This window comes from Cotesia glomerata, linkage group LG4, assembly GCF_020080835.1.
Source record: "Cotesia glomerata isolate CgM1 linkage group LG4, MPM_Cglom_v2.3, whole genome shotgun sequence".
Taxonomy (NCBI): domain Eukaryota; kingdom Metazoa; phylum Arthropoda; class Insecta; order Hymenoptera; family Braconidae; genus Cotesia; species Cotesia glomerata.
This window is the reverse complement of record NC_058161.1, coordinates 17,252,922-17,273,468: the sequence shown is the minus strand read 5'-3', so window position 1 is coordinate 17,273,468 and position 20,547 is coordinate 17,252,922. Positions and strand designations below refer to the sequence as shown.

Below are 20,547 nucleotides of genomic sequence, written 5' to 3'. Positions count from 1 at the left end.
CACACACAGACATAGTGACAACCTCGCGGGGATAGTCAGGGAAGCTTCCTGTGACCTTCAAAAGTCGAGATCTGATGAAAACTCGATTTTTGGAAAACGGGGTGAAAACAATAACTTCCCGATTTTTGAAAATCTTGGATTTTCTTAGCGGGAAGTTAAAAATTGTTTTAATTTCTAATATACAATAATGATTTCTTCGAATTAGATTCACACAAAAGAATTATTCTATACTTTCATCATCGGAGACATCAATGATTTCATTTTGCTGTCTGATGATCACATACAACTTTTTCCTAATTACAAAATCGACCATCCTTTTCCAGTCTTTTTCAAGATTATCATCGTTATCTTTATCTTCTACGTAACCGTAACTATCAAAATTGAAGATATTGAACGAGGAATCCAGTGATCCAAGCAAATCCTCCTTCTGTATAGAATTCTCAACAAAGTTAAATTTGATCTTATTATCGAATAAAATTTTCTTCAATTGATTTATTATCGCCAAATTCTGAAAGTTGGACTGTGTGTAATTAATTCCATATTTTTCACGGTAACGTTCCTTATGTCTTTCGAATTCCTCAACTGATGTATTTCTGATAGAATTGAAAGTTGTGGAAAATAAGAGTTTATCGCAAATTACCGTACCGTTGTTGTCAAAACAGTGAACTCGTAATATTGTGATTACAACATTATTGGTTATAAAAGATATCATCGAATACATAAAATGATGTAAGGCATAAATGATCATATATAATGTCAAAAAGATGTCAGTGATGGTACATGATGTCATTAAAGACATCCATAGTCAGATATGACATAAAACAAGACATTAATGGTAAAATTTGATGTCAAGGAAAATATCATTGATCACATATGATGTCATAAAAGTCATCATCGACTACATAAAATCAAATAAGATATGAATGGTCATATATGATGTCAATAAAGGTACCAGTAGTTGTATATGACATCATTCAAGACATATGTGATCATTAAGCTGATAATTGACATGTATGACATCACTTGTGGTCATTAATCTGAAAGGTAATCATGTAAAATCGTAGATGATATCATACAAGCATCACACATTGTCATTAAACTCGTATGCGATGTCACATGCGGTCATGTATAATGTTCGAGTGATCACGAATGACGTCATTTGTGATCATATTTTTTTTAAACAAGCTGCGAGCTTTATATTTAGTAAAAAAAAATTGTTTTAATCTCTAATGTACAATAATAGTTTCTCCATATTAAATTCACACATAAGAATTATTCAATATATTCATCATCGGAGATGTCAATGATTTCATTTTGCTGCCTGATGATCTTGTACAATTTTTTCCTAGTTACAAAATCGACCATCTGGTGAATTGATTTTTTAAGATAATCATCGACATTCGTATTTGTATGTACGTTGACGTAACCGTAATCACCTAAATTAGAAATATTGAATGACAAACCCAGTAATCCCAGCAAATGATTCTTAGTTATATTAGTCTCAACAAAGATGAATTCGATCTTGTTCTCAAGTAAAATTTTCTTCAATTGATTTATTATCGCCAAATTATGAACGTTGGACTGTGTGTAATCAATTCCGTATTTTTCACGGTAACGTTCTTTATGTCTTTCGAATTCCTCAACTGATGTATTTCTCATAGAATTAAAAGTTGTGGAAAATAAGAGTTTATCGTAAGTTACCGTACCGTTGTTGTCAAAACAGTGAACTCGTAATATTGTGATTACAATATTTTTGGTAGTATCTTCTAAGTATCCAGCGTAATCAATAACCGCGAGTCTTTCTTTCGGTTCTGGAAATTCCTTCAATTTTTCCTTCAACCACTCTGCCATGATCATCACATTGTTTTTAACGCAGTAACTTTGTCTGCTTTGATGATTTCTACAGTTTGTTTTCATTATTCGGTTATCAGGATCGAAATCTGTTATGTCGGATAATGAGTTGAAAGAATTTGGACTTACTTTCAAGTAATTGGCTAGAATGACAGCATATATTTTATCGCGCACGTATATGTTGTGGTGGCGGAGACTCTTCATTTTTGCTATTATATCTTTGCGAGTGTGATCACTTCTTTTACCCCATATGATGTGGGTTTTGTTATAAAACGCAAAGAATTCACTATCATAAAAAAGTGCACCAGAGTCAATTGGTAGCTCCGTTATGTCTATCAAAATCTGATCCTCAACTTCGATTAAGTTATCTAATATTCGAGCTACAACGAACTCTTTTATTATATAGTGACCTTCAAAATCAAACCCCGTGAAATCTACGACAGTATTAACCATTTTATTTTCTTCCCTAATATAAGTAACTTTTTTCAGTTTTATTTAACGATTTAAATGAAATCGATTATTTTACTCGATAAATTGTCACTTATCGAAATGTTTGTTACTATATGTAAGAGAAAAAAAAAAATAAAAAATTTATAAATCAAGCCTGAGTCATAATAGATCATCTTTATGATGCCGCATATTGATTACGTGTGATTGTATGATTATTAGAGTCAAATGTGATATCATATGTGACCATGGAAGTTTGTAGATGATGTCATACAATGATCAAAAAATATCACAGATGACGTTTGTATGTGACTATTGATGTCTTATGTGATCATTAACTTCTTATGTGAAGCAATGTGGTCAGTGCTGTCCGTTATGACGTCATATATGACCATTGACATCCTACGTGATGACATGTGGTCATTAGTGTCTTTTATGACGTCATATATGACCATTGATGTCTTATATGACGTCATATATGACCATTGACGTCTTTTATGACGTCATATATGACCATTGACATCCTACATGATGGCATGTGGTCATTAGTATCTTTTATGACGTCGTAGGTGATCATTGATATCTTTTGAGTTCATATATGACCATTGACATCCTACATGATGGCATGTGGTCATTAGTGTCTTTTAGAGCGTCATATGTGATCATTGATGTCTTTTATGACGTGATATATGACTATTGATGTCTTTTATGATGTCACTAGCCGTGAACACCCGCTTCGCTAGGTCATTTTTAAAAGTGCAGTTATTTGTTGATATTAGAAAATTTTTTGGGATGTTTTAAAAGTTCCGAAAACAATCCAGCACATATTTTCGAACGATAACAATATACTTTGAAGCTTTCTACTTTACTCGGAGTTATTCTAGATCATTCTAGAATTTCTTAGAACATTCTCATTCAATCAGAATCTAAACGTAGATTTTAGAATTTCCCAGATCATTTTAAAATGTTCCAGAAAATTCTCATCTGATCACAATCTAAACGTAGATTTTACAACTTCCCATATAATTTTAAAACTTTCCAGATCATTCTAGAATTTTCTAGAAAATTCTCATTTGATCAGAATCTAAATGTAGATTTTAGAACTTCCCATATCATTTTAAAACTTCTCAGATCATTCTAGAAGTTTCTAGATCATTCTAGAATTTTCTAGAACATTCTCATTTGATCATAATCTAAACGTAGATTTTAGAACTTCCCAAATCATTTTAGAACTTCTTAGATCATTTTAGAATTTTCTAGAACTTTTTCATGCAATCAGAATCTAAACTTAGATTTTATAACTTCCTAAATCATTTTAGAAACTTCTAAAACATTCTCATTTGATCAGAATCTAAACGTAGATTTTAGAACTTCCTATATCATTTTAAAACTTCCCAGGTTATTCTAGAAATTTCTAGATCATTCTGGAATTTTCTAGAATATTCTCATTTGATCAGAATCTAAACGTAGATTTTAGAACTCCCCATATCATTCTAGAATTTCCCAGATCATTCTAGACATTTCTGGATAATTCTAGAATTTTCTAGAACATTCCCAATTGATCAGAATCCAGACGTTGAATTTAGAACTTCCTAGATCATTCTGGAATTTTCTTGAACATTCTCATTTAATCAGAATTTAATCATAAATTTTAGAACTTTCCAAATCATTCTAGATGTTTCTGGATCATTCTAGAATTTTCTAGAACATTCTCATTCGATCAGAATCTAAAGGTAGATTTCAGAACTTCCTATATCATTTTAGGATTTCCCAGATCATTCTAGAATTTTCTAGAACATTCTCATTCGATCAGAATCTAAACGTAGATTTAAGAACTTTCCAGATCATTCTAGAATTTTCTAGAACATTCTCATTCGATCAGAATCTAAACGTAGATTTAAGAACTTTCCAGATCTTTCTAGAAATTTCTGGATCATTCTAGAATTTTCTAGAACAATATCGATCAATCAGAACACTGATATACATATTAATGCTTTCTAGATCATTCCAGAAATTTCTAGAACAATCCGGACTATTGCAGACCAATGATAGTCTCACATTTTTAAAGCTAACATCTTTCAACCCCTCTATCTTTTACACCCTTATAATTTTCGACTTGCAACCACCATAGTGCACGATGGGAACCTTGTACCTATTGCGACATATAAACACTATTCGTCTGCGATGCGTAGTTTTGGCTCCAAAGTGAAATATAGGGACACACACCTCCAATTTTATATATATATATATAAAGATAAAGATAAAGATATATGACAATTGACAATCTACGGATGGCATGTGGTCATTAGTGTCTTTTAGAGCGTCGTATGTGATCATTGATGTCTTTTATGACGTCATATATGATCATTGACATCCTGCATGATGGCATGTTGTCATTAGTGTCTTTTAAGGTAGTTGTTGCGTGATAGGCATTTCAACAGAAAATTATGAAATTTTTTTTATCGAAAGATAAATACATTAATAATTCACTACCAAAATTTCAGATCAATTGACCGCACCGTTTTTGAGTAATTAATTTTCGAAATTGCATCTTTTACACGTAGAGGTATAGAGAGATGGGAAAGTTAGTATGAAATCTTCCGTACCACTCGAGTGGGCCAAAGATTTCATACTAACTTTATCATCTCTCTATACCGCTACGTGTAAAAGATGCAATTTCAAAAATTAATTACTCATAAACGGTGTAGTCAATTGATCTGAAATTTTGTTAGTGAATTATTATTATATTTATCTGTCAATAAAAAAAATTTCATAATTTTCTTTTGAAATGTCTATCACGCTACAACTACCTTAAAGCGTTATATGTGATTATCCATGCCTTTTAAGACGTCACATGTGATCATTGATGTCTTTTATGACGTCATAAATAACCATTGATGTCTTATGTGATTTTATGTAATCTTTAAAATGTTTTATGACATCATTGATATCTTGTTTAATATATCTCTCTTTATTGAGATCTTATATGATTTTATATGGTCACTCATATTTTTTTATATCATATAATAATTTACGTTCTATAATATTGTAGAAGTCTTACTAATTAAATTTTTATTAAAAAAAAAATGGAAAGAAATGAAAACTAACAATAACTTTATTATGAATTAAAAAAAAAAAAACTCTTTAAAAGTAAAAGTAAATATTTTTTCTCTGAAAAGGGAATTGAGTGAGCTCGATTGGAAGCAAGTGAATTACACGCTCGCCCGTTTGGTATTCAAGTTACTCGCTCGACGAGTCTTCTTATCCAACAGTTTGAATCACTTACGATACTTTGGATTTTATTTTACAAATTTCATTACTCCGACTCCCTAAACACACCCATTAAAATTATTTATTTTTCTCAAAACTTTTTACCGTAATATTATTCTACCCTTGTATTTATTACCGACAAAAATTATTTTTATTAAAATAATTATAATAAAATTTTGGGTATAAATTCTAAAATATAAACAGTAATTTAAATAAAATAAATAATTTTCACTGTAACAAACGATACAAATTAAAAATAATGCATTATATATTTTCCACAAACAATAAGCTAGAAGTAGTTACTTCTAAAAGTGTGAGTAAAAAATACAATGTATGTTGACCGAGAATGCAGGTCACGTCTTGTTGCATTTAAATTTAATACGTAATACAAGTTGCATTGTTTACAGCTTATTCAAAGATTTTTCTTTTAATGAAATCACCGCTAGTGGTCTTTTTTATATTCTTTACACACTTCTATGACTTAACTAAACATTTAAATTTGCTTGTTATTATCTTTAATAATAGACACGAGGTAAAAGGGTCGACTTTCAACCTATAAAAAAAAAACTTATAAATAAAGAGAAAAACAAATTAATTTTATTCTAAAAAAATATTATTGAACTAAGAAAATTAATAGTAATTATTAACAAACATAAGGCAAAAGCCCCCATTATTGACACTATAAGAATAATCATGAACATTTGGATTTTTTTATCTTGTTTCAAATCAATATTGTAAACTTTTTTTTATAGGAAACCTTAATCATTGTTTTTACTTATATGATTTAATCAATTAAATAGTTATAATATCAACTTAAAACCAACAGGTTGAATGTATGTATTATTGACAGCGCAAAAAATTCAAAGAGCCGATTATTGACATACCATTGATCCTATTATTGACAGGTCTTTTATTACAGTTGAATTTATATTAACAATAATCATTTTTACTAACTTATGCAAAGCTATCAACAATTTTTATTATTTTAAAATTCGTTTAAGTCCTAGCTTTTCTATATTTTTTATCAGGTTCATTTTAGCAATTTTTTCTAGTCTCAAATACTTTGATTCTTATAAAATCACATGACAGTATGTAAACATTAATACGTTGATATGTATGTTGAGGGGGTAAGGTTACTTTAAATTATGACCTATGTCGTTAGTTGACTCAAGTTAATTTTTGTGTGCCCATCATTGACATTCGCTATTTTAACATTAATTTCAACTCGATAAAGTATAAATACATGATTATATGGTTATTTAAATTATCAATAATCTAAAATAATTTTAAACAATGCAATTACATAAAAAAAAAACATTGAAAAATGTGGATTTGAAAATAAGGTCTTTCTTAACAATGTTATTAAGAAATTACAAACGTATAAGCAGTTTTGGCCTACTTGAAAAAATGAAATTTTTTGCGGCAAATAGTTTATACCTTAGAATTAAATTTTACTATTGTTTAGTTTTAAAAATATGTAAAATTGTCATTAAATATCAAAAATTGTGATTATTAACAGATTTTGATGGTGAAATAATAAAATTAAATAGGGTGTCAATAGTTGGGGCCCTGTCAATAATAGGGGCTTTTACCTTATTTCCTTGGGATGAATAAAAATTTAATTACCAGATGGTGCATCAGCAAACAGCCATATTACTGATGACGTCATTTTTTTCGGTTAGTTATTATTGTAATGCAAAAATAAATATAATTTTTATTAAAACAAAATCGAATATAATCAATAACTACTGGGTGCAGAGATTTATCCAATGAACATATCTAACCCTCGCGGTTTTTGAAATACCGTAAATTTCCGGTATTAATGCGTTTACTGTAAATTTACCGTTATAATTCTGAAATAATACGGTATTTCTGTGGTCATTTTGGCCAGTTTTTTTGTTACAGTTATGCAGCATTTCTACCGTACTTTTGCTGCAAAATTCAGAAATAATACTATAAAATTACTGTAAAACTCTAGAACTTTTACCGTAAAAAATCTATGTATTAACTATAATATAACTATAATTTTAAAGTAATAAAATCGTATTTCTACGGTAAAAATACCAAATATATACTATAATTTTGCCGCGTTTATACTGATATAATTAAAGATATAATGCTTTCTACCGTAAGATGGACGGCTGTGTTTATTACTCGGTGAGTCTTATTAGGTGACTGAGTAATTAGATATGGATAGTGTCTCTGATAGCTCAACTGGTAGAGCCTTCGGCGCGTAACTAAATGATCTGAGTTCGAATCCCGGTCTAGACTAAAAAAAATTATTAATAATAATAACAATCGAGAAATTAGTTTATCAACCTCTTAAAAATAATTCACGATAATTTATAATATTATAAAAAAAAAATTCAAGCTATTGAATAATATAGTAGTAAAGCAGCATATTTTTGGTATTTTGCCGGTAATAGAAAGTAGGGATCTTCTTTTCCGGTTTTTTGCTGCAATAATGCCACAGATATACAGTAAATATGCGGTATATTTACGGTTTAAATGCTGTAAATATACCGTAACTTTTCTATTGTATTGCCATAAATATTCTGAATTTATTTTGTAATTTTTTCATAATAATTCGACAAAAAAACTGGCTAAAATAACTGAAGTATTACGGTAAAAATACAGCATTTATATCGTATAAATACCGAATCTTTACGGCATTTCCAAAACCGTGAGGGAATTGAAGATTTTTATTTACTAGATAACCTTAAATTAATTAAGAAATGTAAATATTTTAAAACGAGAGTGAAATTTTTAAAAAACATATTTATTTATTTGTTTATTGTATAACAATATTGAATAAAGCAAATACCCGGCGATTTGCAGGAAAATTATTGGAAAACACAAGAAATGATGTAATATGTAACATAAAAGGGCGATTGCATATGACATTTAATTTAAAAGTTTAATTTCCAATGGCAATGCCCACTAATTTCATACAGAAACGTTTCAGGTCATATCCTTTGTACTTTTATAATTACAATTACTCTTAACCTCAAGGCATTGAAATTAAAAATAAATACTATGGCATTTATGTTTTCCCTCTACTTTTTTCGACACACAAAAAATTTACGGCATTCTTCTCATTAAACGCTGAATTTTTTACACTAAAATAAATTTTAATAATCCTAATGAATTTTATATGCAAAATTACTAATAAACAATTTATTACTAATATAACTTTGTAATTATTAATATTTTTAAAAAAATTTTACTTTTGGAACTTTGAACCAAATTTTCATGAAGATTATTATGGTTTTAAGTCTTATTGATAAATCCTGACGTTAAAAAATAAAAAATAATAAATTAATAACATTACTACGGTTAATTAATTAAAATTAATTACTTTAATATTACTGAAATTAATTTTTGTATGGCAATTTTTAGGATTTATTAACAAATAAATTATTATAGAGAGAATTTGTAAAAAATGCTACTTGTAGAAATTAAAAAAAAATATTGATGCAATTTTTTTTAAACATTAAATAGTTTTTATATCAAACTAAGAAAAAAAGTTTTATTAATTTTTAAATTTCTAAATACGCATTTCGTAATTTTTAAACAAACAGCAATTGTTTTTTTATTTTTATTTAGTTAAAAAAAAAAAATAATTCATGACGCGGAGTTTTTTTTTGTTGAGAATATAAAAAAAATCCTCAGTTCAATACACATTATTGTAAACTTTTAAATGAATAATCTACGTAGATACAAATAATTGACCCAATTTAATACAATAAATTATAAACTAAAACGTGCTTTTAAAAAATTTAACTTTCTTCTAACTAATAAAAATCAGAAAACAAGTAAAATTAACTTAAATAATTAAATAAAATTAAATTAATTCAATTTAACATTAAATTAAACCAAATAAAGTTTATTTTTCTAATTGTTGAATGAAAATAGCTATTTTTTCTTAAAATAATGTTTTCTGGGTATTAAAAACATTTTTTTTTTATACAAATTTAGCTTTTGTCTAGTGTAAAATTTTTTTACACACTAATATTTGTTAACAAAAACAATGAATTAAAAAATTTTCAACTTAATTCAATGATTTTTCTTCTATATATTAAAAATAAATTTTTATTTCTGAAATTTTTCCTACAATAAATTTTATTTTCTTATCCATATAAAATTTTTTGTCTCCAAATTTATTCGACAAAACTGCCATATTAACTAGTTAAATCATATAAATCATATAAAAAATTAAATTTAAATCATATTATAGTTTATCATAAGCATTTTTATTATTATATTCATTATATTCAAATTTTTATAAAATTGTATCCACTATTGCAAAAATATTTTGTATACCTTGCCATTTGGCATCAGCCTTGGCATTATTAAATAAATAAATAAATAAAATAAAATAAATATTATAGTACACAAAATTCTAGAAAGATTTTTTACTTAATCAAAAAATTTACGAAAATTACCTAATTTTTTTAATTTGCTTAAAAAAAATCATTTAAATGAAATGAGGCTCGTTAACTATAAATAAATCTCTTATTTAAATATTACAAGAAATATTTATTTGATACAAATAAATTGATTTATTTGAGACAAAGTGACAGTATATTTGAATGAAATCCAGATTTGTTTATAGTTAACAAATATTTCTTTGGTGCTAACAATGATATATTTCAACCAAATCAGATTTGTTAACTATAAATAAATGGTATATTTGAATATACTCAAAGCAATGATTTTTAGTTTTATATTAGGAAAGTAGTAAAAGTAGACATATCGAACGTTTGGGGTTAAATGGGCAATTCTTTTGGAATTATTAATTATACTGAAATTAACAATAATACTATAAAGTTAGTCGACGTTTTTAATTTTTTTTTTTTTATTTATTAAATTAGATCTAGAAAATATTTTTGTAAAATTGCACTTATAATTTTCCAAGTTTTTTACGAATGAAGTTTTTAAAAAAATTTCTTTTGTAACAATTTTTTCAATAAAAAAAATTCTAAAAATTTTTAGATGACGGCTAACTTAATTTTCATAAATTAACAGACATCTGTCAATTTTTAGGACTTTTATAATAATAAAATTATCACAAAAAAATTTTAATTAAAAAGTTCCACGTCTAAAAATTAAAAAAAAATTACAAGTGCATTAAAATATGTTTTTTATCGTTGATCTGTAATAAAAATTAAAAAAATTGACAGCTGTCTGCTAACTTCAGCATCATAATTATTAATGTCTATTATAGTTAACTATTTCAATACATATTTGTCTAAGCATATATATATATATTTTTTTTTTAATTTATTTATTTCTACAAAAATTAAACAAAATACATTTGTAAACTGAGTTAATTTTCATTATTTATTTTTTACAAATCACATCGAGAAATAACAGTGGCGACCGTAGCGACACCAAGCGTAATTTACTTAAAGTGAGATTTTTTAATAGTTAACAAATCTTTATTTAAATGAAATAAATGAGTCGATTCAGTTAAATAAACCAAAACGAGGTAGTATTTGATTCAAAGTAATATATATTTGAATAAAAGAAATTTGTTAACATTAAGTATATATTTTTAATTTATTTCAAATAAATCTGCGCATTTGAGCCAAACAAACTGTTTTCTGTGTATAAAACATAAAAAATAAAAATTGAAAATTAACTTAGCAAATATTTTAACAATTTTAAAATAATTTCTATACTAAATAAATTACGGTACAAAAATTGACACGTAAAAAATTCAAAATGTAATTTTTTTTTAACAATTTTTCGGAAGAAATTTAAAATTTAAAATTAATATTAAATTAATTAATATTAATATTAAATTAATTAATATTAATATTAAATTAATTAATATTAATATTAAATTAATTAATATTAATATTAAATTAATTAATATTAATTTAAAATTAATAATTAATATTAAAAATAAAATTAAAATTAATAATTTTAATTTAATATTTTCAAATTTCAATTTAATATTTTTGAAACAAACATAAAAAGAAAAGAATTATAGATCATAGAAATTCTTACAATCTACTCAAATTTTTTTTGACAAAAATTAATCATCGATTACCGAGGAAATAAATAAAATTAATCAAAATCAATACCAAAAATTTCCCTTTAAATGTCAGGCATGAAAAACGACAAAATTTTCTCTATTAACTCAAAAGAAAAACCAGTTACTCAATAACAAAACCGAATAATCAGAAAAATGTCCGCGCAGCTAGTACGTATGTGATAACGCGTTTATACAGAGAACACAGGTGGTGAGGTACGAGGTACGAGGTATCGACCTGGTGCCAGAAATACCGTGCAACATCGACCGTCTGCAGGCTCGTCTATACCTGGCGTTCTAGCCGCGTGGGCTGGAGGGGAGCATCACTGTGCGGCTTTCAAGAAAGGGGAGAGGGAGAGGCTACCACTGATAATAGAGGGGCACATCACTATTGATGCTCGAGTCCGTCAGGTAAAGCTCCACCGCGAGAGGGATGAAGGATGCAGAGAGCCAGGGATGAGGCTCCTAGGAGAGGGGCAAGGGGGAGGGGGAGGGCGGATTCAAATGGGCTGACGCACTTGAACCCCGCTCGACCAATCCCGGCTGATGGAGCCGAAGCTTGCGCCCGAAAGCTGTAGCAGCCGCCAGAGTGGGGCGCAAGGTGCTTGAAACACCGAGCGAGGGGTAGCCCGGATGGAGGCTAACGTGGTGGCGGGGAGAACTACGTTGCCAGACGTTTCAAAGCTACCCGACGGAGAGACACACCGGGACGTCCCTGCAATCGGGAGCCCATCGGTTAAGTAAGTACTTGTTTTATTTTTTTCATTTTTGAGCTTTTTGTCACATTTTCATTTTTTTATTTTTATACTAAAATATCGGGTGTGATTTTTAGTTTTTTAGAAATTTTTAAACTCTAGTGAATTTTTTTATGTTTTTAAATTTGTTGGAGATTTTTTTTTACGTCAAATTTTACATCAAATTTTACACCAAATTTTACATTAAATTTTATGTCAAATTTTTGAAGAGAAAAAATCTGTCAAATTTTTTATTTGAATAAATTAAAAATTTGGTAAAGTAAAAAAATTTTTTTTTAATTTAAAAATTTTGAAATCTAGTGAATTAAAAATAATTTATAATTTTGGTTAATTAATTTGCAATTTTGTTTAATATACAAAAATTTTCTTTTTAAATTCAGCGTTAATAATTTAAATAAATTTTTTTTTTTTTTTATTTTTAACATTTTGATCTCTAAATTTTTAATTAAAATTAAATTAAGTGTCAAAATTAATGATTTTTTATTTTTACCAAAATTCCCAAAAATTTAAAAAACAAGCACTTAAAAATCTTAACCCAAATTTTCTCTGACCAAAAAAGCAAAATTGCCAGCCTTGATACCTTAGAGAGTAATCAAGCTAGTGGTTGAAAGGTAGTCATTAACTTAGTGGGTCATGAGCCGTACCGATCAATAACTATGTTGCAGACTCGGTAGAGGACTCGGCTGAAAAGGTGGAGGGCCCGGGGACCCAAGGAGCCAAGGAGTCGTCGAACGACTCGAGGGACGAAGACAGTGCTAACGACATATCATCCACACTGAGTGGTCTACTGGCCGGACTTCCGGCGTTGCCGGGGCCCCAACGTCTCGCATCATCCTTGAGGCAGAGATTTTCCACCAACTCAGGTAAGACAACAGAAGATTCCCCCTAGACCCTAGAATCTGCTTAGAAGGGAGCCTGACCCGGCTTGCTTAGCTACCAAACGATCAACTGGCTCCCTAACGATAACAGATCTTCGTGATCGATTGCCAGGTTCTTTTTTTGCTCTAGACAGTCGTCTAACATTGACCAGGCCGGGCCAGGGCTCTCTGACAAAGCTAACCGTCCCTTCTGTAAAACAGAAACATTCCCTCCAATAACAATTGCATGACCACTTAATGATGACCACCAATCACGGTTAATTTGTTGTAGGTTATCCCCGGCCCGGCCTGATGCGGTCATCGATCCCGAGCATCGCGGATTTCTTTCCGTTTTCGGCAGTGTTATAATTAACCGACCCCCCAACGTGATTTAACAAAGCCACCAACGAAGGACATTGATCATCTATCAAGTAACCCTTAACAATGGCGTCAATAAAGATCCCAGTGATAAACCTCGAAGTGGGCGAAGTTAAGGACATAGTTTGGGACAAGCTTCAGGAGCCAAAATCCCAACGAACATTGGTCCTAGTGATAGTCTCGATAGCTCTTCTGCTGGACAACATGCTGTACATGGTGATAGTCCCGATAATACCCGATTACTTAAAGTACATAGGAGCCTTCGACGACGAGCCGCAACCTGCTAACACCACCCAATCAGGACCGCCGAGCCACCACGGACAGGATTCAGCAACAGGAGTCCTGTTTGCTTCGAAAGCCATCGTCCAGTTGATGGTAAATCCCTTCTCAGGAGCGCTGATCGACAGGATTGGATACGACATCCCAATGATGATCGGCCTGTGCATCATGTTCCTGTCAACGGCAGTCTTCGCCTGCGGCCGCAGCTACGGAGTCCTCTTCTTTGCTCGGAGCTTGCAAGGAGTAGGCTCTGCTTTTGCAGACACATCAGGCCTGGCGATGATAGCAGATAGGTTTACTGAAGAATCTGAGCGGTCAAAAGCGCTGGGAATCGCCCTGGCGTTCATCAGCTTTGGGTGTCTAGTGGCTCCGCCGTTTGGAGGTGCCTTGTACCAGTTTGCCGGTAAAGAAATGCCATTTCTCATCCTGGCATTCGTGTCTTTAGCTGATGGATTCATGCTGTTGCTGGTAATGAAGCCACTTAAGGAGCAAATCAAGGAGAGTCATGATCGCCAGCAAACCCCGACTGTTCCAATCTGGCGGCTGTTCATGGATCCTTACATTGCAGTCTGTGCTGGTGCGTTGATGATGTCCAACGTAGCTCTGGCGTTTCTGGAGCCTACTATCTCGTTGTGGATGGAGGATCATATCACCAAGGACAATTGGAAGATGGGAATGATCTGGCTGCCTGCTTTCTTTCCTCATGTCTTTGGTGTGGTGATCACTGTGAAGATGGCCAAGCAGTATCCTCAGCATCAGTGGCTGATGGCAGCGGGAGGTCTCGCTCTTGAGGGACTCTGTTGCTTTATTATCCCTTTTTCGACCTCCTACAAGTTCCTGATGCTGCCAATCTGCGGGATTTGCTTTGGAATAGCGCTTATAGACACTGCGTTGCTTCCGACGTTGGGATATCTTGTGGACGTTCGGTATGTATCGGTCTACGGAAGTATCTACGCGATCGCTGACATATCCTACAGCTTGGCCTACGCCGTAGGACCGATCATTGCGGGCGGAGTCGTTGAAGCAATTGGTTTCACCGCTCTTAACATCGGAATCGCTTTCTCCAATCTGTTGTACGTCCCAGTCTTGTACTACCTCAGACATATCTACGACTTCAAGCCCTTCCAGGACGAAGCTAATGTTCTGATGCAAGACCCGCCTGACAAGGAGTACCAGACCTACGTGCTCCAGGAGCAGCGGCCCATTAGTGGTGATGTTGGCAATCACCTCACTCAGCAGAGGATGGAAACTGACGTTGACCAGGACAATGGTTATCAAGGGTATCAAGGGAACTATCAGGAACAGACCTCCTATGTGCAGCAGCCCCAACCTTATGCCCAGTATGATCAATATGGACAAGGACAGGGACAAGGACAAGGACAGGGACTGGGACAGGGGCAAGGACAAGGGCAGAGACAGTACCAGCAGAACTATACCGAACAGCAGGGACAAGTTGGTGACGCTAACCCCTTTAGGAGAGCAGAACCAGAACCTAGACAAGATGCTAATCCGTTTAGGCAAGGAATGTACTAATTGAGTAACGTTTACGATTAACGTTTTTTTTAATCCGTCTTCGTAAGTAGGCTTCCATGGTTTCATTATTATAGGGGGAGTGTTACAGTGCTGTGATTATTATTTCGTGTGGTGATTGTGGTTTTGTTAGTTAATGGTGGTTATTTATTTTATTTTATTTTTTTGTTTATAAGTTCCTGTGCTCCCAGTCAGCAAGGGAACCTGGAACTTGAGTTTGTCGCAGCTAGGAGGTTAGTTTATCGTTGCTGAACCAGGATAACATATCAGGTGCCCAGTATTGATTAACGCTTTTCATTATAGAGCTGTTTGTCAATAGTTGGGCGCCCAAAGTAGCAAGTAAGTCGTTAATAGGTTAATTATTATTAGGGATTATTATTAAGATTATGGATTTAGTGTTCATTGATGTCGCGTTAATTATCTAACATTTTGATACAGCTGTCATTATTGATGCTAAAGATTTTGGCAATGTTCGTAAAGAAATTTGAGATCTGAACTATTTAAAATGGTCATGCATGATCAGATGTGATCACATTTGGTCAAATTTGTTCATTTAACCTTACTCGGTCAGATGTAGGCACATATGATCACATATGATCACGTGGAATCATGTATGATTTATTCTGATCAGGTATAGTCGTATTTGATCAGGTGTTTCCACATGTAATCAGATATGATCATATTTAGTCATGTTTCATCAACTATTGTCATATTTGATCAAATATAAGTACAAAATCTAATCAGATATGATCGAATCTGATCATGTGAAATCATATATATAGTAAAACTTTGTCGGGTATAGTCATGTATAATCAGATATGGTCATATTTAGTTAGATATGATTACATTTACTTAAATATGGTCATATTGAGTCAGATATGGTCATGTTTGATCAGATACAAACACGACATCTGATCAGATATGGTCAAATATGATCATATGAGATCATATATGGTTAAAAATAGTCAGATATGGTCACATGTGATCAAATATGTCTATATTTGGTCAGATAAAAATACAAAATTTAAACAGATATGGTCAAATTTGATCGCGTAGGATCATATATGCATAAACCTGGTCAGATATGACCATGTTCGATCATCCACAGCCATGTTTGATCAGATATGATCAGATATAGTCATATTTGATCAGATAAGTCATGTTTAACTAAGTATGGTCATATTTGATCAGATATGTTCACCAGGGTGTGCCAAAATGTAACTTCCTTGATGGACCTTTTAAAATTGGAATTTTGAGTTCCACTTTTAACAGGAGTTTAACAAGAGGACATATTTTTAGCGTTAAGGATTTATTTGATTTTCACAGAATTTTTTAACAGGAGTTTTGTTTAGGCAATTTTGCTGAAATTTAAAAATTTGGCCGAACAAAACTCCTATTAAAAAATTCTATAAAAATCAAATAAATCTTTGATGCTCAAAATATGTCAGGAATGCCCAAACACAACTCCTGTTAAAAGCGGAACTCAAAATTTCATTTTTAAAAGGTTCATCAAGGAAGTTACATTTTGGCACACCCTAATGGTCACATATATGATCATAAATGCTAAAATTTGGTCAAATGCGGTCATATTTGATCAGCTATGGTCACATACATGACCATGAATGCTAAAATTTGGTCAAATGCGGTCATATTTGATCAGATATGGTCACATTAACCTTAAATGTAATTATTAACGCGACATTAATCATATTGATGAATGTGGGAGGTACCGAGTCGTTTTCAAAGGAATTCGGATTTTGGACTTCCGTAGGTCGGGTGCGTGCTAATAAATTTGCTTTTAATTAATTATAAATTTTAATGATTAGTTATAATAAAATTAAGTAATAAATAAGGTTAATATGAATTATAATAATAATAATTAATGAATTAATATAATCGTAGGGGCTGATGAGCTTTCGGTCGACTTATTAATTATTTTTGGTTAACGATACTTTTAAGCTTCCAAAATGTTTTTTTTTAAATTACCGTTTAGTTTTTTATTCGTAAGGGGATTAGACAATTAAAAATGTCGCGGTTAATCCTCACCTACTCGTCAATACTCGTAGGCGTTGCGAGTCGCAGAAAATATTATCAACATTAATGGATAATTATAATTATCAATGAAGATACATATTATTAGGATGATTAATAGTAATTAATTATAAGTTATAAGTTTTAAGGTTATTGTAATGTAAGTGTATATTGGATGCTTTGACTTTGCAGTGCCTCGGAACAAAAGTTAATGTTATGTAGCACTTGATTAATTAATTAATTAATTAATATATATATATCCGTTAAAGAAATTTGAAATTTTTCAGAGGTTATTTATCATTAACTGTAGCCATTAATTGGTCGTCTTTGCTTGGATAAATTAATTATTAATTATTAATTAAACTAGCGTTTTATTTAAATATGTAAATGGAATTTATTTTTGTCATTAATATTAATAATAAGTACAGAACATATCGAATTTTTTTAATTGTTGATTAATGCCGATTAATCTGTAGGAGGTAGAAGGTTACGAATGCTGAATGGATGTTAGTTAATTTTCAATTTTTTAATTAATTAATAAATTATAATTTGCACTTTTCATTTTTTTTTATTGAGTATTTTCATGTAAATAACTTTTTATAAGTTGATATAAAATTTTTTTTTAATTATGCAACTAGAGAAAAATTTTTAACGTTTAATTAATTCAAATTTTTTCATGCAATATTATTAAAAAAAAAAAATTTTTTTTCTAATTTCAAGATTTTATAAGGAAAATTTTGAAAAAAAAAATTTTTGTTTACAATTTTTTTTCATATTAAAAAAAAATTTTTTTTTTTTTTTTTATAAAACCATTTTTTTTAATTTTATAAAATGTTAAAATTTTATTAAAAAAATTTTTTTAAAGATTTTTTACTGGAATTAAAAATTAATTTTTATTTAAATTAATTTTTTAATTTTTACTCTAGTTGAATACTGAATTAATTTATAATTAAAAAATAAATTTTCTTATTAATTATTGTTAAATGTTAAAAATAAAAATATTAATTGTACTTCACTCATTTAAATCAATAATTCGCCTATTGTAACATATCGTAAATATTGAATACATAAATATATAAATAAAAATGAAAATATTGAAAAATATATCATATATAAATATATATATATATATATATATATACATTATAGAGAAGAAAAAAATATATCGACTATATCAGTTGTATAGATGTTTTAAAATTTAAAATATAAAGCTAGTAAATAAAATATTAATAATAACAATAAATTAAATATTTTTATTGAATTTACGTTATTAATTTGAATTTAATTATAAAAAATTAATTAAATAGAAAAAGTTCATATATTCATTAGATAATTGAATTAAATTAAAATAATATTAATAATAATTATAATACGATAATTTTAAATTAATTATAAATTGAAATTAAAAATTTGACTTAAAAAATTTAAAAAATTTAAATAATTTGAAAATAAAATTTTTTTTTTTTAATTAAAATTAAATTATTAACTTTCAGTGTTGGGAAAATTTTTTTTTAAAAAAAAAACATTGAAAAAATTGATATGATTAAATTCCGAAACTATTTATTGTAAGTAATTAATATTATTTAAATGATTAATTCAATTTTAACAAGACTTATTATTGAAATTAGATGAAAACTTTGATTTTATTAATATATAGTTGTGTATATTTAAATTTTATTATTTATTATCTACGCTATAAAAAATTAAAAAAAAAAAATATTAGTTAATAATACTAATAATAATCATTTAATCTGAACAAATGACAGAAGTATATTTAAATAAATATGAAAGTATCTTAAAATAATGGATGGTATATGAAAATAATAATATTAATAATAACTATAATAATAAAATTAATAACAATAATAGTAATAATAATATTAAGAATAATAATAAATATAATGATAATGAGACAAGTAACCCCGAAATACTGCGAATGTAATTGGAATAAAGTATAAACTGCATGGACATTGTAATGTTGTTGAAATAATTATTAAAAATGTCATTGTTATTAAAATCTGTGTTTTTTTTAATTACATCCTTAAGTCCTCAATATTTTAAGGCAAAGACCTTGTTATATTTAATCTAAGTATACAAATATAAATAATGCTGTGAAGCGGGAAAGAATAGGAGTTACGGTAGTTATTACGTGAAGCGTTCCACATTCACGTAACAGGATGTTGGTATGAAAGGATTGAGAAAGGAATGTGAAGAGGATCATCTTAATGTGAGTTTATAGAATATGCGAGAAAAAATTATTAGATAGCTCGGACTGGGATTCGAACCCAGAACCTTCCGAAGACATGTCGGCTACTCTACCATTTGAGCTATCCGGTCTATACTAAATTTCCTTTCGCTTATTATATATACATTAAGCCATACGGTCCATCTTACGGCAAGCATTTTTACAAATATAAATAATGCTGTGATGCGGGAAAGAATAGGAGTTACGGTAATTATTACGTGAATTTGAATTTTTTAATTTTATTAGATTCTAATTGTGATTTAAAAGTTACAACCCCACATTAATTTTTGCAAAGAAATTATAAAATTTAGTAATTACAGTCCGACACTGTAATTTTGTTTACAAATTTTTAAAGCCTTACCAACTAAGTCGTTATTTTGTTTCTTTCTCTAACACCAGAAATTCTTGTTAAAACTATAAATTTTCCAGCGTTAAAATCTAAAATAGTTTAAATAAAAGAGGGGATGACACTCGAATCCTTGTTGATTACAGTTTTTGCATCCTCGTTGGTAAAGTAACAAACTTTTATTTGTTCTGCCGGATGACGGACTCGAACACTCGACCTCTTGATTTTAAGACACATCCTCTGGACACACGGTCAATCCACAACAACAAAGCCAAACAAGTTATTCTCGTATTTCAACGATTTACTAATAACCTTTAAATATTACAATTTAAAACTGTTAAAATTGATAAACTTGGAATTTTACTTTTAACATTTAAATTTTTCTAAAACTACTTCCTCCATAGTTAAATTTATTAGTTAGTGTAGTAGTGGTAAATCCTAGCAACAAAAAGTGTAAGAATTCTAGTGTAGGCTGTAATACTTACCAGCTCTTTTATAAACCTTCGGCTTTTACTAGT

The 20,547-nt window shown here is 29.6% G+C and overlaps 2 protein-coding genes across 2 annotated transcripts in view; both read left to right on the top strand.

The window, feature by feature from the left end:
- The window catches only part of LOC123264463, a 20,531-nt gene extending 2,508 nt beyond the window's left edge, over positions 1-18,023 (top strand). The window contains exon 2 of the mRNA XM_044727774.1: positions 17,583-18,023. Coding sequence (XP_044583709.1) covers positions 17,583-17,602 — 20 coding nt within the window. The 3' untranslated portion in view covers positions 17,603-18,023. The remainder of the gene's footprint in view (positions 1-17,582) is intronic.
- LOC123264462 (vesicular acetylcholine transporter) lies at positions 13,029-16,343 on the top strand. The gene is made up of 2 exons (XM_044727773.1): positions 13,029-13,226; positions 13,513-16,343. The coding sequence occupies exon 2, from the start codon at positions 13,665-13,667 to the stop codon at positions 15,408-15,410; it is 1,746 nt and encodes a 581-aa protein (XP_044583708.1). The 5' UTR covers positions 13,029-13,226; positions 13,513-13,664; the 3' UTR covers positions 15,411-16,343.
- Positions 18,024-20,547: the final 2,524 nt, after the last annotated feature.

Coding starts and splice junctions, on each gene's coding strand:
- LOC123264462 (XM_044727773.1), top strand. CDS start 13,665: ATGGCGTCAATAAAGATCCCAGTGATAAACCTCGAAGTGGGCGAAGTT.